The sequence below is a fragment of the Phalacrocorax carbo genome, chromosome 10 (genome assembly GCF_963921805.1).
Source record: "Phalacrocorax carbo chromosome 10, bPhaCar2.1, whole genome shotgun sequence".
Lineage (NCBI taxonomy): Eukaryota > Metazoa > Chordata > Aves > Suliformes > Phalacrocoracidae > Phalacrocorax > Phalacrocorax carbo.
The window spans coordinates 12,089,917-12,117,424 of NC_087522.1; the positions used below are offsets into that span (position 1 = coordinate 12,089,917).

Here is a 27,508-nt window from a genome sequence, read left to right on the forward strand (position 1 = left end):
AGCTGGCCTTAGACGTTGCTGAATGGGGAAAAGTGGTCAGTGCCCTATCTCTATACTGACTCCTGGATGGTGGCAAATGCCCTGTGGGGCTGGCTGCAGCAATGGAAACAGAGCAAGTGGCAGTGCAGAGGCAAACCCATCTGGGCTGCTGCACTGTGGCAAGATATTGCTGCCTGGATAGAGAACCTGGTTGTAAAGGTACATATCCCGTCCCCCATGCCACTGCCCGGAATCCTATCCTGGGCCTGGAAAAACAAGTCCTGTGGCAACATGGCACCCCAGAGAGAATTGAGTGAGACAACGGGACTCATTTCTGAAATAACCTCATAGACACCTGGGCCAAAGAGCACGGCATTGAGTGGGTGTATCACATCCCCTATCACGCACCAGCCTCTGGGAAAATTGAACAGTACAGTGGACTGCTAAAAACTACACTGAGAGCAATGAGGGGTGGAACATTCAGGCACTGGGATACACATTTAGCAAAAGCCACGTGGTTAGTCAGCATGAGGGGATCTGCCAGTCGAGCTGTTCCTGCCCAGTCAGAAATCCTACATACTGTGGAAGGGGATAGAGTCCCTGTAGTGCACGTAAAAAATATGCTGGGGAAAACAGTCTGGGTTCCTCCTGCCTCAGGCAAAGGCAAACCCATTCATGGGATTGCTTTTGCTCGAGGACCTGGGTGTACTTGGTGGGTGATGCAGGAGGATGGAGAAATCCGATGTATGCCTCAAGGGGATTTGATTTTGGGCAAAAACAGCCAATGAACTGAATGGCACAATGCGAGCTGCTATATAATATTGCGTGTCACCTCTGTGTGAGGTGACACCTCTATCAATGATATCATAGTATCCTCCCAATCCATGGAAGATGAACTTTGATGAAACAAAGTGCAGCAGTGATGGAACGATGACTGACTTGGTATGCAGCAACCCTATACCACACACACCATCTCTCCCATCCTGAAAGACTGATATGACAGATGGAGCCCAGAGTCATGGACTGGGTGAACTCAATGGACATTTTTATGGACATTTTACAGGGAGGGTCCATAGACTAAGGGAATGATGTCTGTGTATTACGTTAAAGGATGGGAAGGGGAGGGGTGATGGTTGGTAAGGTGGTATTGGATCGTATGGGACCTGGGCATGGTGTAAATGGTATGGAATAAGGGGTGGAGAATGTGCTGGTTTTGGCTGAGAAGGGGTTAATTCTCTTCACTGTGGGGGTCGGGGACCTTTCCAGCTTCTCATGCTCTGCTGCGTTGGTGGGAGGCTGGGAGGGGCAGGGCCACAGCCGGGGCAGCTGACCCTGACTGGCCAATGGGATGTTCATTCCATACCATGTGACACCATGACCAGTATATTAAGGGGGACAGTTTGCAGCTTGGGAAGGCGTGGTGTTGGGTCGGCGGGTGGTGAGCGGCTGCATTGCGTGCGGTTTGTTTCGGTGGTTCATCCCCCTCCCCCCTCCAGGGTTTCAAGCCTCTTATTGTTTTCCTTTCCATTGCATTTTTGTTGTTGTTGGTTGTTTTTTTTTGTTTGCTTAATTTTAATTATTAAACTGTTCTTATCTCAACCCATGGGCGTTACCCTTCTGATTCTTTCCCCCATCCCACTGGTGGGGGAGTGAGTGAGCAACTGTGTGGGGCTGAGTTGCCAGCTAAACCACGACAATTTCATATTTAAAAAAAAAATTATAGAGGCATAGAATTCCCACCAATGACATTCTGTCTAACTACATTGCTGGCACAATCCTTAATTTTATTCCCCTTTTTTAAAAATGGGAATGTATTGTTTGATGAAGTTGTGATACAGCAAAGATTTAAGCCTGTGTTTTTGAGACTAAATGAGTTGCACAAAGTTGAACACATGCTTAAAGCTTTCCAGGATTTAGAACCACATGTTATTAAAGCTTTAGGAAAGTAATAGTTGTGACTTAACATAAGCAAAGAAATCTGTGTATGAATGTCATTGGGGTGGATGTATTATTTGCATCACAGTGTTCCAGACACAGTGAATTTAGTGTATAGGTTGTCTCTTTAAGACTGATGGGTATTCGGTGTAAATTGTGAATTATGTTCTTAATGTTTATACTTAAATGTTATCTGAGAAAATGTGCAATGTCACCATTAATCTTGCATAAGTTGTGTTATCAGTATTTTTGTATGTTGTGAATTCGCCGTCTTTCTCAGCATGTTTCATTCTTGTATGTAGGTAACTGGAAGTGCGAAAGCAAAGGAGTTTTATCATCTTTGGTGGTAATCAGGCAGATGAGGGCCACAGAATGTCTGTATTGTGAAAATGGAGCTTGTGGAATATGCTGAGATTACTATATAGAAGTTAATGGGATCTTTATGTTCATTATGGTTGGTCTGAGTTGTACCATTTGTGTATTATTTTAGGAGTGTTTGAATGGACTAACAAATTTCAGTCAGCTATTTTGGAGCATTTGTTTTTTCATTATGGTACCATGTTACTTGATAGGTTATTTTTTAGGATTTCCTCTTTTAAAAATACCATATTAATAATATATTTTAATAGAAAATACAACATAAGACAGGTAACAAAAAGAAATGCCTTGATGTTTTGCTAATGATTTTCAATGTGTTAAGTTGTACTCTTTCTACAGCTGTACTCTTTATGAGTATACTTAGTATATTTATAAGGAGTTTTTTAAAGGCTCATAAAGTGTGTGAATCAGGAAATAATTACAAAAATCTTTTTGAATCTGCTCTTGACACCATTGAGTAGTGATGTGTCAGATTTTATATTGATTCAGATGAATTTTCTTGGAGGGCAGTATGCTTGTTCATACATTCTCCTCTCACAGTTACACCTCTGCTTGCTTCATATCCAACAGAAGGAAATAAGTTTATGTACATGCCTAGTAAGAAAATTCTGAATGTAGATAAATTCAGGCTGTCATTGATTTAGTATCACTGTGCAGCAGCATTTGCTATGAAATTGAATGCAAAATTGACAGTGAGGCTGTGAGTCTGTATGCCAGTTTTCAAAGTAGTTTTTCATTATTACATAGTGGGTTTTGTCTTTTTTTCTTTAGTAAAATTGCAGAATTTAATTTTTGTACTCCAGAGGAGTAGATGAACTCATCCTGGTTAATGTATTTTTGAAAACCGTGAAGTAAGTTTTTTCAGGTAAGAAATCCAGAATTTAAATACAATTTGCAAGTAGTGAAAGTCCTAATAATACTTGCCATCACTCAATGCTGAGGAATTGCTCCAAAAGCGAAGTTGATCAGTTAACAAATCATTTGTTTGGGACTTGCTGTTATTTAAAAACTTCCAATGTTTCTGTAGTTTGGGTTATCTAGTTTAGGTAAATATTAAGAACGATCACAACATCATCATACAACTGTGTGTGAAGTTACAGGAATGACTGAAAACATCACCATTTTCTAGTTAATATATTACATGCTGTAATGTCATTTGTAGTTTCTGTATAGCAGAAGGATTTTAATATCTACTTTATGAGGAAAATGCTTATTTCCTGTGCTTCTAGAAATACTTAATTCAAGAGAAGTTACCACTTTATTATACAGTCTTTATTTCTGAATTTGTATGGGTTATTTACAGTAATGCTTCTTTACATTCATGTCCAATAATACCTTACCTCAAGTGAAAGTATTTGAGTGCTCTTGTAAAGGGTTTACCAAGCAAATGCTATCAGTTTCTGCAAAATGTAAACCATTTTTATGGTTATAGGAATTACAAATCTTCCAATGTGAATCAAGCTTTAAATAATTTCACTCTACGTCTCTAGACAGTTTCAAACAACTTTCTTTGCTTCTGTGAATAACACAGGGTAATTGGTGATTTCTTCTAGAATCAGATCAGCATTGTGAGGCAAACTGTTCTGGCTGCGGTAGATCCAAGCTGAGTGGCTAATGACTCCCTCCTTGCTCTGCCAGATGTTCCACCCTTCCTCTGTTCTGCTGGTTTAACCATTCGCCTGCTCTTTTACCAGGGCCTGTAAAATGTGCCTGACTTTAAAAGCTTGTTGCGCAGAGCTGGGAAAATAGAAAGGAGGAATCTCTGGGAAAGGGTGAAATGCAGATGGTAGTAACCTACTTCAAACGATAGCTCATCTTTCTCTGCCCTGAGAAAGGCCTGAGCAGGAGCAAAGGTGGGCAACAAGGAGACAAACTAGAAATTTGAAATGGAGGATGGATAGAATACTAGAAGGTACTTACCTTTCTCTTTCCATTCCTGCAGACTAAATGAGATTGATAGTTGACTGGAGGCCCTTGAGCATAGGCAAAGTCAAACATTTGAGGCAGTAATGGGGCCAGAGGGTAGTCCAAAAGGTAGAATTCCATAGTGTCTCTTTGATCTGTCTGTGGGTTCTTGACATCTGTAGGTAAGCTTTTGAAAGCCTAAGCTGAGCCTTATGCTGGCTGGCTGAGGAACTTGGTCAAGAGAAGAAAAGGTACATTAAGGAAGGATGGTGTACAGAGTAGTTTCAATGGGTAAAGTGAAAGCTGAGCTGAGAATTGATTGTTATACATGGAGGATAGACAAAAGAGAGAATTCAGGAAGAGGGATTGAGGAGGAGAGCAGGTACTGAAATGATCTGCAGAAGAAATGAACTATGATTTGATGCCAGAAAAGAAATAATGAACATAAGGCAAGAGAAACCTGGGCTATAGTAATTACATCTGGCCAGATAATATTTAATACCTTGTTTTCATCCGATTATCAGTAGTTTTCCAAGAGGGGTTCTAATAAAATATTGTATATTTTTTTAGCGAAAATATTATTAATACTATTTAAGAAATGTCTTTGAGGAAAGAGTGGGATTGCATAGATTTTCCAGCCTTTTTAAACTTTTTTTTAAATGATTAAATACATTGTGTGTTTTAGTGTTAGTAAACGGATTTAACCAAAGTGCTTTGAAACATATCCTAATAAGTTACATTTGCTGACTGTTAAACGGGAGAAATAGCGTATCAGAAAGAATATTAAAGCAAGTATGTTTTCTGTTATGCTGCTGAAACCCAAAAATGTCTAGTATACAAATAAAACTGTTATGTAGGAGAGAAATTATGGCTTGAACTATTTTTAGGCTCATGAGTTTGTAAATTGACTTATTCTAGCTGTGATGTGTTCATGAAAAGAAATGTTCAGTAAGAGCTTTCTCATTAGCATTATGCAGAAGGTTATTGGGAAAATATACTACAAAATATTTCACCCTGTGTTTTAAGTTTGGGTTTTTAAAAATTTTTTTTATTGCTTACTGAAGCTCAAGAGGTATACTCCACATTTGAATACATTTTCAGCTGAGAGGGGAACTGTTCAGCCACATAACTTATTGAAAAACAATTAAGATGATACACATTGTCTTTTGGTAGAACCTCTCATTCCACCCATGTCAGGGATTTTTGCCTGCTCAGGTTTGTTCTGCTGAACTGTTTCAGTTCATGTTAGCCAAGTTAGCAAAGGTAAATCAGTTGAAACTTGTTAAGCTGATTGAGCTCTCTGTGGATAAGGACCGCCCATGCCAAGGGCTGACCCAGCAGTGTGGACAGGACCATCATAACCAGAAATTGGGTGGGGAAAATCATCAGACACACAGGTAATTTTGCCTGCCATTGCAATTACAAGTGGACTTGGTGGTTCTAACAGAAATGCCCTATATTTAGTTGCTATGCCGTTGGACCTAATTAGTCAATAACTATAATATATTTTTTTTAAACATTTGAAGTCGATACCTTATATGTTGAATTAAGGAACAACCTATATTAAGAGCTATTTAAGCTTTGTAATAATAAGGCAGTGTTGCACAGGAGCCTTCTATCTTAGTATAGCAGATTTTATTAATGGTGTCCCTTTTTAATGCAGAAATATCCTGTTCTTTCAATTGGGGGGGGGTGGAAGGGGTGCTGTAACAAACCCTGCCTGTTTGTCTTTTTTCTTTTTTTTTTACACTCATTGTATCAGTGTTAAATTGATTGTTTGTTTACTTTCATTATAAATTTCTAAATATTATTTTCCTTAAACATGATATTTGGAAATAATTAGTCTTAATTGACTGAAGGAAATAATTTATTGCAGTCAGGCTTCCTGATTTTTAAGTCTACACGTGTGAAATTTATATCTTTGAATACTAGAGGCCTTTTTTCTATGTTTGTTAAATTTCTGTTGAGTGGTTCCTGAGATTTTAAACATTTCAGTTTCTTTCTTCATCAGCTTGTTCTTGGTTACTGCCATTTCTGCATAAACAGGACTTTTTTCTCTCCTTTATAATTGAGGGAGATGAGAATGATGATTGTTCTATAAGGGGAAGGTTTAATGGCTATTAAGAGAAAATCCCAAGAATTACAGAATTTAGATGTGTTACAGCTGTTAAGTGTAGCAATTTGTGCAGAAATCTACTGTAAACAATTTTATGGTTACCATCCATCTAATTTTTATTTATTTTTAAACAAGCAGCTTTGTAGGGAATGAAATATTGGAACACACAATAGTTACAGATAAGACTTCTTTGAAAGTGGCCTTAGGCAACACAGACTCTCCTGACCCGGAGTTTCTGCGCTATTAGTCTTTAGCTAATTTCAGTATGGAAAATGGAATTCAAATTCGTTTTAGCTTTGGAGATCGTGAGAAATTGGTTCTTAAAGCATGGAGGGCATGGACTTGTGGATTATAGCATTAAACTGTTCAGAACATCAGAGTTTTCCAGCACCGTACTAATAACATACTTCTTCTGTTTATTTTAGAATATGGGTGTTGAACTGGGGATTAAGCTTGATCACTTATAATTTTGGTTCTGTACTTACAAAGAAACAGTAAGTGATATTCCTTCCTGTGGTCTTAACCCTGTTTACAGAGTGTATTATTGGTCTTGTTAGAAGTGTACTTAATTTGAGAAGTAAAAGATTTTGGTTTGGCTTTAGTTTAGTAAAGAGTGTTGTTTTGGCTTTAACAATTTTACTAATTTTTCTGTTGAAGTCCTAATATGATGTTTGTGATATATCTTCACACTTAATTTCCCATGTTGAGGAAGCTGGGGGTTGAGGTTTTGTGGTTTGGGGTTTTTCCTACTGAAAGCCTGTGCTTAAATGCATAGAATTTAACTTTCTTTTAGTATGCATCCTTATTGTATCTGTTAATTAAAACCCCCCCCCCGCAATCGAAGAACAAAAGCACTTCAATTCTTGGGAAGATACTGCAAGGTGTAAATCTGTTACAACTGCTATAATTGCATTCACATTCTGACCTTTTGTTATTGTTGTATAAACGATTAGCTCACTTAATATGACGTGGGATATGAGCAGTTGAGCAGTGGTTCACTGTTACCAAAGGTACCATGACACTTCGTTCTGTTTGCTTCCAGGTAAGGTGTAATAACTTTTCTTTCACCCCGCCATATCAGTAGGTGTAGCTTGGAGAAAGGGTCAGTTGAAGACTGAGGAGGGAAGAGGTGGTCCTCCTGAAGCCGTGAATCTAAATGATAGCTGGTATCTAAGTGATGAAACAACTGTGGTTGGTCCCTTTTAAGTGCTTTTTAGTTTGTAATAGAAAGTAATAGTTTTAAGCCAAGCAAATAAACATACTTGTCCAGTTCCAGTAGTAGCTTTGGCTATAAGAAACATGAAGTATATTGATTTCATTCTGAGTCTAGGGTAATGACAAATAGAGTGGAGAATAATTTATGTGTATCAAGTATCAAGAGCATGAAGTGGTATTATGGGACTACCAAATTTTATGTCACAGCCTCTGTTTACTTGAGAAAGATGGGCATTTCTACCCATACAGCATGCATGTGATGAATACATGCATTTAATATAGCTAACTGGGTTACCTTTGGGAGCACTAGGGGAGCCTTCAAAATCTTATGGCTGTAGCTCACCCAATGGTTTTGTCTAAGCAGGACAGCAGCACTATACAAATTAATCTTAAAATTTCCATCATCATCTTTAATTAGCCCTTAATTTTAATTTTAGTGCTATTCAAAATGTGTCACATCATCCAATGTATATCCAATTGTTGAAAAGAAGATATGGTCCCATGAACTTGTAAGTCAGACATGATAATTGTTTGTTACTAGGACTCTGTTTTCTTTCTAGTTAAATGAAATAGAGGAGAAGATTAAATATTTCCAATAACTTGCAAAGTAAAACCAGTCATTTGGGGCAGTTAAATACATATCATAATGCTCTGCTATGCTTTCTACAGGGAGGTTACGTGATCATAAAAGAGATATTTTAGATGAACTCGAAGCACTTAGTGTAAATCAAATAACGCATGGTAAATAGCTGCTGATTAAGATGTCCAGAATATTGATTGTTATCTTTTTTATTTAAACATTAATCTGTCACCTTTTAAGTTTTTAATTTGTCCATTAGTGGGTTAAATTTTACAAGTTCTAGTTTCAGAAGTTAAGAGTAACAAGTTGTCTGGTTTCCATGGGAGCTAATTTAAGTTATTGTTTGCATTGTTGATACCTGAAAGTAGCTCTGTTGGTACAAGTCAGTATGCAGCGAAAGGTTTGTGAGAGATTTTCTGAGTCGTCCTAAGGTTATGAGTAGGGACTGCTTAACTGAGTGTCATCTGCATGTGTGCACTGAGTTGCAGTTCAGGCATAATCATTTTGATATCTGCAAGATCCCCTAAATTGAAGTTGCTAGTAATCTGAAATTTTACGCTATGTTATTTTGAATTAGTGTCTAATTAGTATTTAGTTTATTGCTGAACATTAATAAGTGAAATTCTGTCCTGTTGAAGTCAATTGCATTTTTTTAAGAGGTCAAATATCAGTCTTTAGTACACCAAATACTATAATAAAAGTCTGCTAATCTCTGTAACTGTAAATAGAAATAAAAAGAAGCAAAGTATATCTTTTTCAATAAATTTCATTTTATAGAAATGATTGTGTAATGATCAGTCATGCTTATGAAGGAAGGTAGAAAGTAGAATGTTCAATGGGAAACAGTCTTCAGTTCCTTCCTCTTTGACTTGAATCCTAATGCTTTCCTTGCTTTGTTCGGTTCAAGGGCTTGGTTTACAGGCACTAAAATAAACAGAATAGCACCTGCAGCTTAGTCATAAATGAGGACATCTTGAAGTAGCTAAGCAAACAAATGAAATCATGGAGTAATTTAATATTTTCCGAAATGCCTTAGATGCTCTACCAACATTCATTTTTTAAAATAGATCAGCGTTTTGGCTATCAAAGGATTTTTAAACACATAAAGGAATTGTTAAAAATGATGATCCAAATTATTGATAAAAGTTACTAATTGATTATTTTCTGAACTGTCAGAATACCTCTTGTTTAAAGCTCTGTATATTTTACCTTTTTTAAATAAATGCCCACTTCTAGGATGTGACACCAAAATGTTTAGCAGTCGCATGATGTGTTCATCTAAATATTTGACTTCTACTCCAAACTTGAGCACGTTTGTGTGTTGATTTTTTTTTAAATACATTGTCAACTTCAATTACATAAATAGATTCTGCTGGCTACACTGTCTATGTTTGCTGGCTACAGGAAATGATGGAGCACATGTTATTTTATTAATTCCTTCCACAAAGTTCTGTCATGGTCCAGAAGAACTGAACTTGCTTTTTGGCAAGTCTAAGTTGATCTTGCAATTACTTGAACACTACTGCTAAGCACTTTGTATTAAAAGTGATATTAAGAACTTTTGGATTTTCTTATTTGGAATTCAGATAAATTCCTCCTTAAATGTTGTGCTACTTATGTTTTATTGGAAAAAAGAGACTTAATTTAAATGTGTACAGATCAGTAAGGATGAGAAACTGGAAGCATCATTTGTTTGCACACCAATCACATGACTAATGATGTGGTTTCTTGTTGTTTCTTTGTCTTGCTATATTTATGTATTATAAAATTGCCCTTGTGTTGTTTTCTAAGTTGAGTCTAAATTTTGTTGCTGTCAGTGTTAATACAGGCGTTTTAAATTTTAGTAGAGTATTAAAGCAAATTTAAAATACTGACAATCCACATCTTCATAGACTGCAGAATAGGAATGTCATGTTTAGATTTTTCTGAGCATTGCAAATGGAGTATTTCTGTGCATGGTGTGTGTGTAACATCTAAACAAGATATTACTTTGTTTTACCTTTCTAGTTTAAGGTATTTTTATGAAGCTGTTTATTTTATTAGAACTAGTGAGGGTATGTGCTGTAACAGCTTCACGTTTATTTAATCAAGTTAATCCAGCTGAATGATTTAGCAGTGCCTCAATATGAGCATTGTGCATTAAGATGAGATAAAATCAAATTATGTCTGCCTATAAGGTGATTAAAAGTATAAAAAAAAAAAAATGTTGAAGACTATCTGGATGTCCTTCCCTTATGACAAGTTGTAGGACAGTGTTTATTATACTTTCAAGTGTTGCTGTAATTCTTGTTACTATTAAGTGCACAGGTAGGGGCTGTTGGGAAGGATGGACTTAGTTGTGAGTGAAATAACATACTTTTTATTGTGATTCACAGTTTTCAACATGACTTAAGCCGTTATGAACTTTCAGCGACAAACAGTACTGCGCTGTAAGTTAAGTATAATGTGGCTACTACTTATACGGCATTGTGTCTGTAGAAGGTATATTAAAAGATGTTCTGGATTATCCAGAAAGACTGATAGATGCTAGCTTTGATGCTCATTTCAGATAACTTGCACAGCTACCTACGTGACCATCTCTCTCTTTCACATGATAGAATAGCAAAGCAGTTTGTACCCTTCTTTTAAGAAGGTTGTTGACTGTGGATTATGTTTAAGAGATAGCTAATCCTAGACACTAGTTTTTCATTTGGTCCATCAGACTGTTTGTTGATTTTGGTGCATGCTGTGAAGTTACTTTCATAACTGTGTCTTAAAGGAAGATGGTATATTTGAAAAGTTCTATATAATCAGTAAACAATGTAAACATTTCTTCTGTCTGAAGGGATTAGTTTTGTTTTAGTGATGTGAATATTATGCATATTGAACCTTGGCTTGCTTTACTTTTATAAGAAATCTAGCATCTTGGGTGAACTTTATTAATAACCATTTTAAAGCCCACAACGTGTGAACACAGGAGATAATGTAATAATCTACTTAAAACATTTTTATGAGACCTTGAAGTATTTAAACACTAAGCTTTACAACATTTGAGTTTTATCCTTTCTACTGAAGGGGTGTGTGAAGCCCAGATTTTACCAACAGTTATTTGAATAGGTTAGTTTTGAGAAGGCATAATATTAAAAAAGAATAGCTGAATCATCTGTATGGCCCTACACAGCAACAGGCTATGCTTTAGCTTCCCCACGCTGTGGGAGGCTGCCTCTGTTCATCACAGACCCCCACTCTCTGCCTGGTAATTAATTTGCACTTAGCAGGCCACATCTCCCACTATGAATGAGGTGCCTTCCCCCTCTCCCGGGGACAGAACAAGAGGAATGTATCATCTGGTATTCTGTTGACTCATCCTCTGCCTCTGTCCAGATATGAGTAACTTTCTGTACTTTACATAGTTTATGCTGTGCTTTTGCTGATGTAGCTTATTTCTTTTCAGACTTTAATCAGTCCAAAATATTAATACTTAAAGATTTCCTTCTAAGAATTGGTAAAGAGAATTTCAGTGTAGCATTGTCATCAAAATATGCGGAAGTGTTACATCAGTTTCTGGAGCGTCTGCTCAGTGGTACTGATTTAGCTACAGTTGACAGTTACAAAAATTTAATCTCAATAAATGATTAAATAAGAGAGGAAATTTATCTGAAATGTTCCTCAGTCTGGTCTTGACTCCATGCTCCTTAAGAAGCATGTCATTCCGATTAGTGGTATGGTGAGAAGCCTGATAGGACCTCAGTTCTGTCATATACTTCTGCACATTGTTTTTAGAGAAATGAATAGTAACAATGAGTTTCTGCTAATGCATAATCCAAGCTGATTACTCATAGTTAGTCAGCCATCGATATTTCTCATCTCTTTCTGCTTTTGTCTAAATTACCTTTGTAAAAATAGCGGTATGATTTAAGTCCTTGTTGCTGTGTATTTTACCACAAAATTTATCTTCATTAATTAATATACCAACACTGTATTTTAACTGCAGGATTGCAGTTTCTTTCGATATAATAATTTGATGTCAGTTTTAAGTTCAGAGTTCATATACTGTATCCATAATACTTTTAAGGAGAGAGGTTGTGTGAGGAACCAACCGCAGAAATTGTAAGCAACACCAAGTTGTCAGTAGTGTTGAAGCTGTCTCTCTTCGGGAAAAGGAACAGCATCACAGTGTGTGAAGTGGAAATCTAAAATGGTTGAATATTTTCTTTCATTAAAACTGTCTTGGTCTTTTAATCCACTGTGGAATACACAAAATGAGGGGTCCAAATCTCAACAGAATAAGGATTGTTCTTGTAACAGGCAAACTTAATTTGAGACATTTTCTCCAATCAGTGAAATTATGAATGTCAAAAATGAATTAGATTAATGTATTCAGTTAACTTACTGATAATCTGGATGATTATTAATAGCAAGTACTTTCTATGTCTATGTTCATTTTGTACTCAGTCATATATTCGTCTTTACTGGTTCTAAATGCTGTTTCAGTAAGTGCATTTGAAATCCACTGAGAAGATGAAAAACTAAAAAAAACAAAAGAACTTTTGTTAAAATTACAGTGCTAAATGCAAAAGGCTATTTTTTGGTTTCTACATCTTTACTACTTTAGAAACACCAATATATGATACTTGGTGTAAAAGACAGGTTAGTGATTTGGAGGAATAGTTTTAAGTGGCTGTTAGGTACTTTGTAAGTATTTCCCAAGCTTTTTTTTATTACTATTATTTATCTTTCAATATTGTAATGAAATATAAGTAGTCTTTAGAGTTTGGGGAAAAATTGTGTATGGACATGCAGAAAACCGTATTCAGAACAATTATAAAGGGAGCCTCAGTAGCTTTTCATGTAGGAATTTAGTAAGATCTCAGGCGTACAATAGAATGTTAGCACAGCTGAAATGAAATTGTGCATATATGATGTGTGCTAGTGTCTACCAAACAGAACACGCTGCATTTTAGAGGTCACAGAGAAACCATTGTATACGAGACTGAGGAGCATTATTGTCTGTGTAGCAGACACCTAGATTTGGTATTGCTCCAGGAGCTGACTTGAGATGGATTTCCTCCAGCCAACACTGCTCTGTGTTTCTTGGTTTTCTTTTTACCCCTCGCTGATCGGCAGCATGTCAAGAGGAGTCATCTTTTTGCATCTTTTCCTCTCTTTGAAAATGGGTATTTCATCCCCAATTCTTGTCTCTGGGAAGTTACTCTCTCAGCTTACCGTTACCATATTGTTCTGTGAGCTAAATGTTCCTGTGTATTTTGAATGTTGATGTCCAAGTCCTACTTGTATTGATTCTTTGGAAAAAAATGAGGTACTGAGCATTCCAAGGGTCTGACCACTGGGAGGTCAGCTAATTTGAAGGTAAGCAAGGAGGATTGTGTAGGCATATCTGTGCTCTTGATAGGGCCAGCTGCATTCTGAAAGGATAGTTCTTGCCCTTTTCTGAGATGGATAGAGGAATTGCCAAATTAGCCTCGTATCATAATATGTATAATATAATATGTATAATATAAGACTGGTAGCTGTTAAGCCAACCTGCTGGATGCGGTGCTTAAGCATTTTTAGATGTCTTTTTTTACTGTTTCCTGACACATTGGAAAAAAAAAAAGGCCAAAACCAACATTTTGCAGTTCTGGTATTCTTCCCCCTAAAGATTCTGATGTATCTAAAATTTGACTAAGTTTTATAAATGGAGAAACTTAAACCTAGGTGATTTGACTGCTGATGTTCAGACCATGATTCTGTAATAAATTCTGTACTGGAGCCTGGTTTTTCTAATACCTAATCTGGTGTGACTTAATAATTTGATACTGCACTGTGTATTGTGATGGAAGATCCTTGCCAGTGTTAGAGTGAAGCAATGTTGAGGTCGGCCATTTGACTGGCCAGGGTTTGAATGCAGTGTAATTATTTAACTGTTTTTTTCCAGCAGATTTCTAAAATAAAAGCTGATTTACTACCTAAGTATCATCCAGATTTCACAGTTTGTGCCAAATAAAATACCAGTTTGAGTGTCTCATGTGGCAGGGAAGTATATATTTTCCCTCTTCTAAGGTGTTTTCAAAGGAAATATACTTTGTCTTTTGAAGATAAAATGTTTAAAAATAAAAGAAGCGTTTGTCTTCAGCAGTTAAGAAAGATAGCAACCACCTACAATCTGTGAGAACACTTACATAAGACTCATACACGGTACAAGAGTTCTCCTCTGCCAGTACTGGAACACTGTTTCTATGGAGTTGTCAGATAAATGTGAACCAAAGCCTTGCTTGCAGTGCTGTTACATGTTCTGTTTTGATAATCTGTTCTGAAGGCTAAGTAGGAAAAATAATTTTGTTCTAGTTTTCACTGTACTACTCTTAGGTTCAAGGAAGGGTGTGGAAACCCCTGAGGTGACAACTGACTTCTGTCTGTTAGATTAGCCTTGTATAAAATGGTGCTTTCTTGGATTATGCGGACTGGAATATTGAGACTTTAATAGTAGATACTTTTTAGTTGTAGTTTTCCTGTACATATTCTTACTGTTGAGTTTCAGTTATGTTTATTAATACACTTTTGTGTATAGCTCTGCTTAAAGGCAAGGGTTACACAGATAATGGTTGCCATCTGTAAATGCAGATGGCAAATATGAAATAATTCTTCAAGATTGAGGAGGCCTCAAAGAAATGTGAAAGGAGAGGCAAACGTGTTATCTTTAATATAAAATATGATAGTATCATGGTACATGAAATTATAAACCAGAAGTTTCCCACTTTTTTGCATGATGACTGGATAAAGCAGATATTGTACAAGGTTTGATTTTAATCAAGGTGAACTAATGTTTTCTCCCACTGTGTTTGGACATCAGCAATACAAACACAAAAAAATCAGTTATATTAGAATTGTCAGAATGAAATATGGGGTTTGAAAACTGAAGATAGATGGGAGATGTTCAGCGTTTCTTAAGTCTAGTTTCATGTGAAGTAAATGCTGCTGTTTGTAACCTCCAGCTGATGATAAAGCAATTGTATGCATCTTCTCTAGCAGTTAAAATGAGTGTGCTAAAAAATAGTAGTTGCTTTATCTCATACATAGAACAGTGTAAAAAGATGCTGTTTACATAGAGATGTCTTTTTCTTTGTCTATTTAATTTTCTTTTTTTAAGTGTTTATCAAAATGTTTTTTATTTTAGTTTCAGAATTATTTTTGTCAATCAATAATGAAAACCTTATGCCTAAGACAAGCTAGTAATTTCATGGATGCTAAATTTAGAAGTTCTTTTTAGAAAGTTGAACAGCTGAATTCTCCTTTAGATTCTAATAGAAGAGAGAAGAATCCAATTAATAGTTTTAATTTTATTTTTGCAAGTCTTCAATTTGCCATCTTTATAGTATTGTTTAGATGTTCTGTTCATCAATTCAGTGAGGAGCTCTTGTTGATCATAGCGCATCTAAGCCAGATCTTGACGATGTAGGTCGCAGAATTCCCTCCCCCCCAAAACCCTTAATGTTGGGTGGATGTGCCTGTACTTTTTTGGGGGAAAGTCAAGAGAATTCTTTGTTCTAAGCTCAAAAATATTTCTGTAGTCTGATACGGTAGCAGTTCATCAGTAAAAATGAAAAGAAATGAGAGCAAATTGTGATTTGAGATATGACTGAGGAATTTATACTTTCTGGAAATTCTAGAGTGCCTTTCATTTAAAGATGATGTAGCAGCATAGCAACAGGGATGTTACAGTTTTAAAGGATCATTTGGGAAAATACTTGAATTTTTAACAGCCTATAGGTAAAGGGGCTTGCAGCACCCTTGCAGCAAGACATAAGAGGGCCTTCAGTGTGTAACAGTGCGTAGCAACCTCATCCTGCTCTGTCCATCAGTATAGCCAACTGCTTGAGGAAACAAAAAGGCATCAGATGTGGTATTTTAATATGCATGCTACAGCCTGTTTCAGTTTTGCTTCCTAGAGGCCTGTTCCTGTGAAATTCCGTAATGGTAAAGGATGGTAAACTGATAAATAGTGGATGTTTAGACTTGCAGCAATTTTTTTTTAAATTAACAACTTCACAGTGATTTAATTGTTTATCTGAAAAATTTAAGACAAGGAATCTGCAATATCTGAGACTTTACTGTGAATTGGAAACTTTCAGATTAGGTTGAGAGTTCTGCATTGGAGAACTTTTGTTTTAGGTATTTCTGAATGATCAAGTTTGTGTACTTGTGTGAAATCGCAGTAAAAACTGGGATCTGAGACTCGCAATCTGCAATTTCATCTGTTCGAGCAAAACAGCAAGAGGCAACAGTCACAGGTTACAGTGGAAGAAATACTGTTTGAAGTGGGGGGGTGGGAGCGGCACGGCATTCACAGTGGGGTTCCCCAGAGGTGGTGGAATCACCAGGTTTACAGGTTTCTCAGAACCTGACAAGACAAATCCCTGAGCAGCTGGTAGCCCTACTCGGGACTGGGGGATGGACTAGATGACCTCCAGAAGGTCACTTCTAACCTGATTTGGTCGGGTTCAGACCACAGATTAAGCACATTTTATGTGAGAAGTCAGCTTGTTTTGAGTTGTGCTGCAATCAGTGTCATTTAATATGTTGCATATAATTCTTGTGTGCCGTGTTCTTCATTGAATCTGGACAATAAACCCATATTTACATACATTCCTGAAACAAAAATTAAGAAATGGACATGTTTAGCAGTATGTTTTATTTAGCAGTATGTTATAGAAGTGATGAAAACTAAGCTGGTTTAATTTAAAGCAAGTTATTTAGTTATCTGTAGTGGGGAAAAGTGTTAGTCAAAGCTAACATGCGGCATAATAAAGAAGGTGTGTCTCCTAATTTCATCTGGATTTAATGGCATGAATACAGCTAATGTGGCTTACTCTCTTTGAAAAGTGACTCCAAGGCACAAGTCATAGCTAAAATTTGTGGATAAAACGCTGTGAATATGAGCAGATAAGCAGCTAAATTTTCCTTAAATTCTGCTCTGAAGAGACTTGCTTGGTTAATAATGTACTTAATTTGTATGGGTGAGTGGGAGTTTGAGGAGAGTGTAATGTCAGGAAATCGAATGAGAGCTGGATAAATTATGCTTCTAAAAGCTAAGAAGAAAGAAAAAAATCTTGCATAACAGTAAGTTAATGTGTCTTCATTTAATGTGAAAGCACCTATTGGTAACTATGGAAAATAATGGGAAAAAAAGAGAAGCATTTAACTATCGTAATTGTTCTACTGAGATATATATCAAGCAATCTTCTATTTCTTTCTTTTAAATTGGCATTTACAACAACATGATTCTTTAACCCATTTTGTAGTGTGGGCCGTTCTTCGGTGGTCATTTGGACATGATCCTTTTTTGTCACCTTGATGATTTTTAAAATATCAAGTAATGTTTGAAAGATTTTGGGTATGGTCATTGAAACACATGTTGCATTTCAATAACCTTTAAATACACACCCCAACATGTGTGGTATTTATTTTCAGTATACTTGAAGACTGAAATCTATGGCTGAGTATGGCCAGCAGTAGTGTTTCTTAAGAAAAATAACTAAAAATAAACAATTTAGCAATAATAAGATATTTCTTTGGCTTTATCAATCTTCATGAATTGTTAATATTTCATGTTTGAGTTTCCAGGAACCTGGGGATGGATTTAATTGAAGTCCATATTGATTTATTGAATTTTTAATGACTTTATTGATAGAGTTCTGTGAACTACAAAAAGCCTGTACCAGTAATTCACACTTACGGCTCTCCTCGCTGTAGATTAAGTACCATGTTAATGATAGAAAGGAAAGAAATACTAAATTGGGACTTATATTCCACTCTGTAGAGTATTTCACAGTAAGTAGCTAGTATGCAATAAAAATAATTTGAAAAAAACCATGGCAAAAAGTCTTCCTTGGTGGAGAGACTAATGATGAACTACTTCTAATATAGTTCTTCGGTATTAATGCAGGACTTCATACGACCGAAGTTGATTTTTGATCCAAAGGACAGTTGTGCAGTGCTTCAAAATATTAAAAGCCATTTGTATGGTATCGTATATTAATTCAGCATTCTCTAATAAAGCTACTGGAAAAAAAAAAAGAATGATTTGCTGATAAACAGGCCATGTCACTTTGTAGAAGGTATGGCATAGGAGCTTCTGGACATCCATACTGAGAGTTAACACTGTAATTTTTCTGTCAAAGTGAGCAGAGAAACTGTCCTGCTTCTCAGAACCAAATTACTGTTAAATTGCTTGTAAATACGTTGCTTAACTATATCTTTGCAAACCCGTAATATTTGTGGGAAATTAGTAGATAATGTGTATATCTTTAAAGTTTAATTTTGTGTGCAAAGGAACTAACCAAAACCAAACAAAAAAGTAATGTAAGTGAATTTTCTTTTTTTTTCCCTTGATTAGTTTTATCAACTACAGTGTGATTAAGAAACCACTTCCTCTCCCTATCTCCAGACGACTGAACACAATGGATCACTTGGGGACCGCAGATGCTGAGGACGATTCCGGAGCACTAGCCCGGCTTGCTCCTAGTCCACATAGCGAAGCAGTTGCCCATGAGTTTAAGGAACTCTCACTGCAGCCCAATCAGTACTTACCTCCCCTCAATGAACGGAAGAATGGTGAGTGCAAAAGCGACTGTTCTCCTTGCCTCTACATTGCTGAAATGTTTTCTGTGGGAATGAGGATGTATGTTTGCTTTCTTCAAATAACATTAATTGATCCTCTTCGCTTGCTCTTCCCAAATCATGTTATGTAGAGTTCAAGTGCTGCTGTGTTTGTTATAAAATCTGTCCTGGTCAGCTTCACCTGTCATGGCAGCTTGTAAGTCAGATTTTAAAACCCAAACTGGAATACATGGTTGAGGCATATAGAATGGAGTTGTTTATAGTTTTAAATAGTTCTAAAACCACAGCTAGTATTAATTTATAATTTTATTGATTTTTATCTATACATAAATCAATAAATGTATTACTTGAATATTTCTGAGAGTTGAAATAATTATCAAGAACAGGTTTTTTTCCTACAAAAATAATACAGAATTAAGTTTCACATTGTATCCCAGAAAGTTTAATTCACCACATAGTTTAGGGTTGAACAACAAAAGAAAACCAAGATTTAAATTTTGGGAATCTTTCCCGTATCTTTCCTCATTGTTGATGTTGGCATTGTGACTTAGGAAAAAAGTGTTTCCACTGTTACAGTAAGGATCAGGAAGAATTAGGTCTGAATCCAAATATATGCTTTATTTTTATTGGGGAAAAGGCAGGAACTTTTTTCTGGTGTGTGTTTTTTTTTTTTTTTTTTTTTTCTTTGGTGGTGTGTGCTTTTTCAACTATCATCTTCTAACAATGAAGACTTGTTTTCCAGTATTTATAGTAAATAGTGGGAACACTCAAAGTATGTAAATTAATTATTTGGGTTTTGAGGCATTTTTAAAAGCAGTTTAGCTATTAATTCAGCATTATTAAATAAGAATAAAACTATCTGAATATCCCAGCTTTAAAGCAGAAAAAAATGGGGATATATGTTAGTAGGCTGTATGTATATTGAATACCTGGGGACAGGTCCAAGTCATGGTATTCTCCATTTCAGAAAGATGTGGAATGTTGTCTGTAACCAAGATGCTCCTGTTCACACAATGAGGGACTAAGTCTATGATGCTTTGTGTACATACCCTCAGCATTAGACAGCACTCAATAACAACGGAATAAAGAGAAAATATGGCAGGAGCGAGACTTAGGCTTAGCTTATATAAATGTGGAACTACAACTTCTCTCAGTACCTGAGCTTGTCTTTTTAAATTGCTTCCTTATTTTTTTCCATGTATGAAGATCCTGAAATACAGAATACATTAACTGATATAAGGTATTCAAAGTATTTTAAACTAAGGGACCTGTAGCTAGTTTATTAATATTTTGTCTCTACATCCTTAAAAATTATTTTTTGTAAGGCAGAAAAAAGATTGTAATTTGGGAGATGGGAGTTTTTGTTGGCTCTTTGATGTTAAATAGGTATGTCTATACCAGAAGCTTGTTTTAAGATCGTTTACAACATTTTACCTATTTTTCAAGGAAGCAAGAGAAATATGTATTTAAAGCAAGCTATTTCATAGTGAAGCAAAAAATGCCAACAAAACTCATAAACATAATCAAAAAGATAATGTCATGGGGGTTTTTGCATCCTGTGTGTAATTACACCTCTGGAAAATTTGTTTGGTTTTAATTGCCTTTAAAACCAAAATGTATGACATGGGTGTCTATGTTGAGGCTAAATACGTCAACCTTTTCATTTCTGAAGGCTACTGCCACAAGACCACACTAAATTAAACAGGAATAATCCCTTAGAAGATGGCAAGTTTGTAAACTTCTCTTTTGACAAACCTCCTTATGCCTGTGTTAAGTACCTATTTAGACCCTTCCCTTAATTTTATTGTTTTGTAATCTTCTTCCTTTTACTAATAAAGATAAGCTGACAAATGAGCAGTAAAACGAGGCATGCAGCTTCAGGTGCTAAACTTACGTTTGCTCTTTAGTCTTTCATTTTTAGTTCTTCTGCATTGGACAGCTGGTTCTTTTCTTAGGTATTCTTCCCATAACTTGAAAGTATTTTTGTGCTTTCATGAATTAGTGAAATAATTTATAGGTAGGTTTTGTATTGCCTTCATATATAAGCTGCTTCTTGTTTACTTTCAAAATAAAAGGCAGTGGCAGGAGATTTTAGTGCTTAAGGGCTCTGGCTTCTTGAAATAACAGAAGAGATTTTCATAAATAAAGTGGTGGTGGGAAATGAATCATTTGAGAAGTTGCTTCTCACTTCTCTGTGCCAGTTGACTTAAGAACCATTGCCCTGTTACTCTTCTCTTCATTATCTAGCAGAATTCCTGTTATGACTTAGGATAATTTTGAGCATTTGTCCATAGTAAGTATCAGACCTCCCACAAATATTTTAATGCCTTCTGTAAGGAAGAGATTGTATGAAGTTCACATAATGGGCTGTGGCCTCACTTCATCTGGGTCTTTTGTGACAAGTCTAAGTCATCTGGCTGGGCTTGGCCAAAAGATTAGGCATCCTTTTCAAGGCCATTATTAGCATAACCCTATTGCTTTTGAAAAGGAAAAGGCTCAACAACCTGCAAGGCAGATTGAGAAATTGTATAATAGGAATTTTTAGAGGAATACAGTCTGATAGACATGATAAAGAAATATTTGATGGACACCAGTGTGATTTCCTCTCTTTTCAGTTTTATAGATCTTTCTAATGTTGTTTAAGCATCCTGCTGCTGAGAGAATGCTGCTTTAGTAGTATTTAAATAATTTCTAAATTCACTTAAGAGGAGCCTCCTAGTTCTTTTCCGGTCCATATGTGAAAAATCTGACAATATCTGACTTTATACTGGCTGGGTGCTTTTGTTCCTATATGAAATGGACATTTGTGTTCAAATTGCTTTCCTAAAACAACAAAGAGAGCTTTGGGCACTGTCATCCTCCAGAGCACCCAAACTATTGTTCACCTATAATTTCAGATTTAGTTAATTTCATTAAAAATAATTTTTTGTGGAAATTATGACAGAAGAAAATTTGCAAAAGTGCAATTTGAACATGATGGATTCATATTAAAAGTAGCGTTAATACTTAGCCTTTGTTTTTACTTTTTACCAAAACCGGATTTCTTTAGGAGTATTTTAACAAGTCACAATTTTATAAAGTCTGTAAGCATAAGAGATTTTAATAGACAGAAATACAACGGCAGCTAATACAAAAAAATAAAAAAAATTTAATGTTTTTTGTTGAATATTGTTATGCAGGAAGCATATTTTTATGCAGTAAGCATTATGCTTACTGTGGGCTTCAGTAGTGATCTTTTAAACCTTTTGTTTACTTGAATAAGTCTTTTGGCAGTAGTCCAGTAGAAGCCTGAATTATTCTAGTACTGTTCTGCATAGTGTTGTTAAGCTGGCTTGCACAAGTCAGTACAGAAACTGTGTTTCAGGCTTTTCCAATGACACTAGAAGTGTGGGAGGCTTATGCTTTGGTTTGGTTTTGTTTTTCACAGAGGTAATCACAGCAGGGTAACAGAAATGTACAAAGAAATTGCATGTGCATGCCTGGTGAGCCAGGAGTTATTTGAGATGTTATTACTTCATCCTTTTCTTATATTTTACTCCTCTTCCCCTGCCCACTCTGCCCTCAGAGATCACAGTTACAGAGCAAAGATAGCATGAGTGTTCAGGTGAGCATAGCTCAGTGGTTTTTTGGTGCAGAATCTCATGGTTTAGATTAAGCTCCACTGGACCTGTTGTCCCTTGAGTTACAAAGGAACACTTACGTGCTCGCCAACTCTGAAGGGGTTGTACTTACAGTACAGGATCAATAACAAACAATTGGAGGGCAGCAGCATCTTAAGCTTCTCTAGCCATTTACTACATGCAGGTGTTTACTCCCTGATTAAAGACACATGTATAATTTTGTTGGGGAGCGAGAGAGAGAAGGGCAGCAACGTATTTTTGTTGTCTCAAATGTCATTTTTCAGACAGACATCTTCCATCATAAAAAGCTTGTGAAACACAAATATGAACCAGTTAATGTTTCACATTTTAATAGCAGGGCAAGTAATGGGAGTTTTCAAGCTGATTTGCTAGATAAAGCAGGGCTGAAATACTTCAGCTGAACCATTTCTAAAGCAAACACTTTAATTATTTGGGGTTAGAACAACAAACCGATTATCAACGGTAACCTTGTGTGTGTGTTTGGGTGTAATAATAATGAATCATCTTCCCAGGTTGTTGTAATGCTGGTCTTCCAGACTGTCAAAATTTTAAGATTTCCCTTTTTCTTTTGAGCTGTTTTCAATTCAATGGCTGTGGGCATTACTGGTTTACTAATGAGATTCATTTCAGTTTCTCATTAGTCTGCATCTTTCTGGATAATTAAGCAATACATACAATGCATTGATCACATAAACTTGTGCCCTTTTTTTTGCGTATTATCGTGCCTGTTTACTGGAGGCCAACACTTGTTCCACTTGCCAAAAAGCATCAAAAGTTACCTTTTCATTGGTTCTTGCTTCTCTTGTTGCTTTCTTCTTACTTTTCATACTTGTCAGCTACTGAGCAGGCACCAAAGACATGCCTGTGATTTTGGCAGTCTAATGGCAACCACTGGTGTATAGTCCCAGTCTGTCATGCAAGGAGTTGGGCTCCTCACATAAATGGAAGTTGGGAAACAGCATGCCCTTAAGAAGCTCTTGGTTTGAATCCCCGCCTGAAGGACCCTAGGTTGTGTGTGCTGTATTTGCTTTTTTAGTCAAGCTGCTGTGTCCTTAGGAAGGACAGTGGTTGGGGGAGGAAACAAATGACACAGATGAGGCGCTTCTTTAGGAGCGGGAGGGAGAAAATTGATGACTAGATGTTGTTTAGCTGGACTGCAGTGGAGGACGAATGAGAGACTAGCAGGCAGCATGGCACAGCTGAAGTACTAGTCGGAACAGTATGCTACCCACGCACTGTACCACAGTTTCACAAGCTTCTGTCTGAGAGCCAGGAGGTGGCAAGGGAGGGAAGGATAGGCTGTCTGCTGCTGACAGCAGGAGAGTGGATGGGAATGATGCTGCTTGCAGCCTTCCAACCTGCTGTTTCAGAGCCAAAGGCTGGGAAAGGATTGCACACGCAGATACCATCAAAAAAAGGAAGCACTGCATGAGCAAAGCTTTTTGCATGCTGAATTAGTACTTTCCCAGAATTGGTGATCATGACACTTTGGCTGGTAGAGGTAGGTGCGAAGGTCTGGGTGTCAGGAGCCATGCAATCATAGTTGTTTCCAGGTATTTATAAAATGAAAAGGTCCTAGCTTCTGTGTTTTACAGCAATCTCTCTTGGCTTTGCAGTGGCTTTCTTGACTATCCCACTGTGCCAGAATCTCCCTGTGACAGTGGCTACTAGTTTCTAAAAAAGAGATGTGCAAGTTACTCTTGTGCAGTCGTCATTCACAGATGAGAGCCTGGTTATATTCTTATAAAATGGGTAGAGAATTGATTGTCTCCTATACAGGCTATTGAGTGTCCTTTAGCACTCTGTAGGCCTGCTTCAGCTCTTTGTTGTGGCTATAAATCCTTTCAGATTGTGAGTGTGCCTGTTCTCCGTCCTCTGCATTGTGTGGAGAAACAGTTTTGTTCTATCTAATGGAAGCCTATGGGTGTCTGCTTCTCTAATCTCAGAACCAGAGTAGATATGGGATTGCATTCTGGTTCTGTATGTCTTGTACTGGAGGAGGGTAGAAAAGGCTGTGATGTGTCTACCGTGGCTACCTGCTAGGATCTCCCTCTTTGATGGCTAGGAGCTAATATTCTATGGCAGATTTGAGCTGAGAAAAGAGTTAAGAGTCCTGGATGTTTTGTCAGGAAAAAGGACTTGGGACAGTGGACATTTTAAAGTAAAAGCAAGACTGGTAAAAGTTCTGTTAGAAGCCCAAAGAAGCGAGTACCTCTGGCTGTGTAAGAACAGTGACATCCAGGAGCAAAGACCTTAAGGCACTGAAGGTCAGATGAGAATGACAGCTTCCTGTGGGGCCACTAGAGCTTGTGGGTACCTGTAGTGAATTAAGGTGAAGATGCAACACCCACCCCACCCCCAAACCAAAACAAAAAAATCCCCACAAACCCAAAAACCCAAACCAAAATGAAAACAAATACTCCAAATGGTGTATATGGAGTCCTCCTAAGAGACCAGTCGAGCCAGCTGGGAGACAGACAGTTCTCAAAATAACTGAGTGAAATCTGCATCACACTTAACCTAATGATACTACCTAAATAATTTGATGAACAAAGGGAATTTTTCTGGCATCTCAGAGAGTCATGGATGTATTAATTTGCCTGTTATCTCTTATCTTCCGTTCCCTCATTATGTAGCATTGGTAACGTGCATTCTTGGCATAGCTTTATGGCTTCTGAACAAATTCTTAATCCTCTGTGCAGTTAATAGATTTGAAGCTGCAAATTTGATACTAGGGAACCAGGTGAAATTTGTTACATTCTCCTTGTATCTGTGTACTACAGGTTTTTTTTTTTTCCACTCTTCAGATCTGCAGTTAGGCATATTTTTCCTTTCCTAACAGTACATAGGTAGGTTACTGTGCTTAGAAGTTATTTTCTTGAGAGTTGGGAGAGATAAGATGGAGCAAAGATGGCTAGTGGGAAGACTAGACAAATGGAAAACTTAGTTCTGATTAAAGTAATAGATTGGCACAGAAAATAATTGGAAGTGTGAACTTAAATTCAGCAGTTTTGTAGTCACTAAGTTGAAAGTAATGAGATCTGGAAAACAGCATACAGATATTCTGATTAAGAACACCACCCCCAAAACACACACACAAAAAAACCTCCAACCACACCCAAACAACCCTGAAGTTAAGTACATTCTAAAAAACCTATCTAAGTATAAAAGTGTACAATTTATATAAGTTTACAATAAAAATAGATATGTTTGTGTCTATATATATAATATAATGTATATATAATATGTGTGTGGAAGAATCATTGCTCAGAGAGGTTGTAGAATCACCATCCGTGGCAATATTAAAAATCTGACGGGGCAGAGTCCCGGACAGCCCATTCCAGCTGACCCTGCTTGTGCAGGGCGTTGGGCTAGGTGATCTCAAGAGGTTGCTTCCAACCTCAGTAATTCTATGATTTGTCTTTCCTTTAAGGTTTTAATAGTCCCAGTGTAAATATGCTACTAAATATTCTTTTGTAAGAACACAGAGCATATTGTAATTGGTATAAATTGTCTCAGTGTTTTGGGTTAGGTTTTTGGGGGGTGCTGTGGTTTTTGGGGAAATTGGTTTTGGTTTTTTGTTTGTTTGGGTTTTTTTAACAAAAAATGTCAGTAGAAGACACCAATGCCTCTTAATGTGTGGATTCTTTTGGTCTCCCTGTAAATATCTTATCTGTTATGAGGTGAGAGAGCAAGCCAAGTAGGTACCGATTTCCCAGTAAGTCTGTCTTTGTCATTGGTACTGCCAGTTCCCACAATCCTAGCATTCCCAGGGCATCAGTCAGTGTCTACAAGGAACAGTTTTCAAATATTAAAGCATGTGAAAAGACATACAGGCCAAAACTCAGAGCTCTCTAGGGACTGTGACCTCTTAAATGGAATATATTCTGACATTTTCACAGGCTACATGAAAGAATTCCAGCAGGGTCATTCCATTTGGTAAACTTCTAAACAAACGTTCTGTCATTTTAGTTTGATTTATAGATTTTTATTTTTTTTAATTATCTGCTTATTGTGAAGAGATTAACATGAGAGACATGACCTGTGACTGACTGAATTTAAGGCATCTGGTATATATGAAAAGATCCTGTTAGAGGGCTTGGCATTTGAGTGATTACAGGAGATAGGGAAAGTATGTTTTCCTTTAAAGAGATCACTTGATCAAACTCTCTTCTTCTTTTTTTCCCTGAAATTCCTTGTGTATAACTAAATGCATAGCTAGAAAAGAATGTTAATTTTAAATTCCACCGTATAATTGTTTTAAATTGTTAGAAGTAAATCCTAGCTGCATATATTATTGTTGAAATGTTAGCTTGTGACACAGCCACTTTAAGATGTAGTACAAACGGAACTGGTAACTGATGTGCAGTACTTAGTGTGAGCCTTTTGCAAATCATAGGTAGCATGATGGATAACCAAATATTGTCCTTTAAAGTGTTGTATTTTTATACCTGGTTAAACATGTATACACAGTTAAACATATATAAACATATTTTTATGTATATTATATATATACTTTTTAAACATTTAGGTATTTATTTAGATGTCTACATGGGCAAGGCTGAATGGTAGGGAGTTTTCATTTAAAAAGTGAACACTGCCAACGTATGTCCTCCCATAAAAGGAATTTGTGCAGATTTTTAGTGGGAGAAGTAGAGCGTGCAGACTTACAAATGTAATATCACTGTAAGTGTTCGGGATTTTTCTGGGAAGAGTAACTGAGGTAGATGGTGACCATAACATGGATTGGGTCACTGTGACCACAATGGTGGAGAATAAGACAGAAGCCTCCAGTCCTTCTGAGGTAATTCCTTAGTCAGCACAGACTACACAATCCTATTTCAGAAATTACTCAAACGTTTCATTTGCCTGTTGGAAAAAACAAATATATACTTGATGCTTTACTAGCAAAAGAATATGAAGATGAGAGACTTGAATGCTTTGCGTTTTGTCTATCTTAAATACAAGCATAAGACTGTATGAGACTTACTGCTGAGTTTTTTGACAAATGTCTTAAGTGTTCAAAGCAAAGAACATATGTACTGGTATAGACAAAAAAGGCTTCTTTAACAAAACAAGGAGGCAGAATAGAAATCTATTTTAAGTGGCAGTTGCAGGGAGGAACAAACAAAAAACCCCAAAGCAAAAACCCCTAAGTTC

At 36.7% G+C, this 27,508-nt stretch overlaps 1 protein-coding gene across 1 annotated transcript in view; it reads left to right on the forward strand.

The window, feature by feature from the left end:
- Positions 1-27,508, forward strand: part of MRTFB (myocardin related transcription factor B) — an 89,340-nt gene that overhangs the window by 8,490 nt on the left and 53,342 nt on the right. The window contains exon 3 of the mRNA XM_064461877.1: positions 18,484-18,701. Within this exon, the coding sequence (XP_064317947.1) occupies positions 18,548-18,701 (154 nt within the window). The 5' untranslated portion in view covers positions 18,484-18,547. The remainder of the gene's footprint in view (positions 1-18,483; positions 18,702-27,508) is intronic.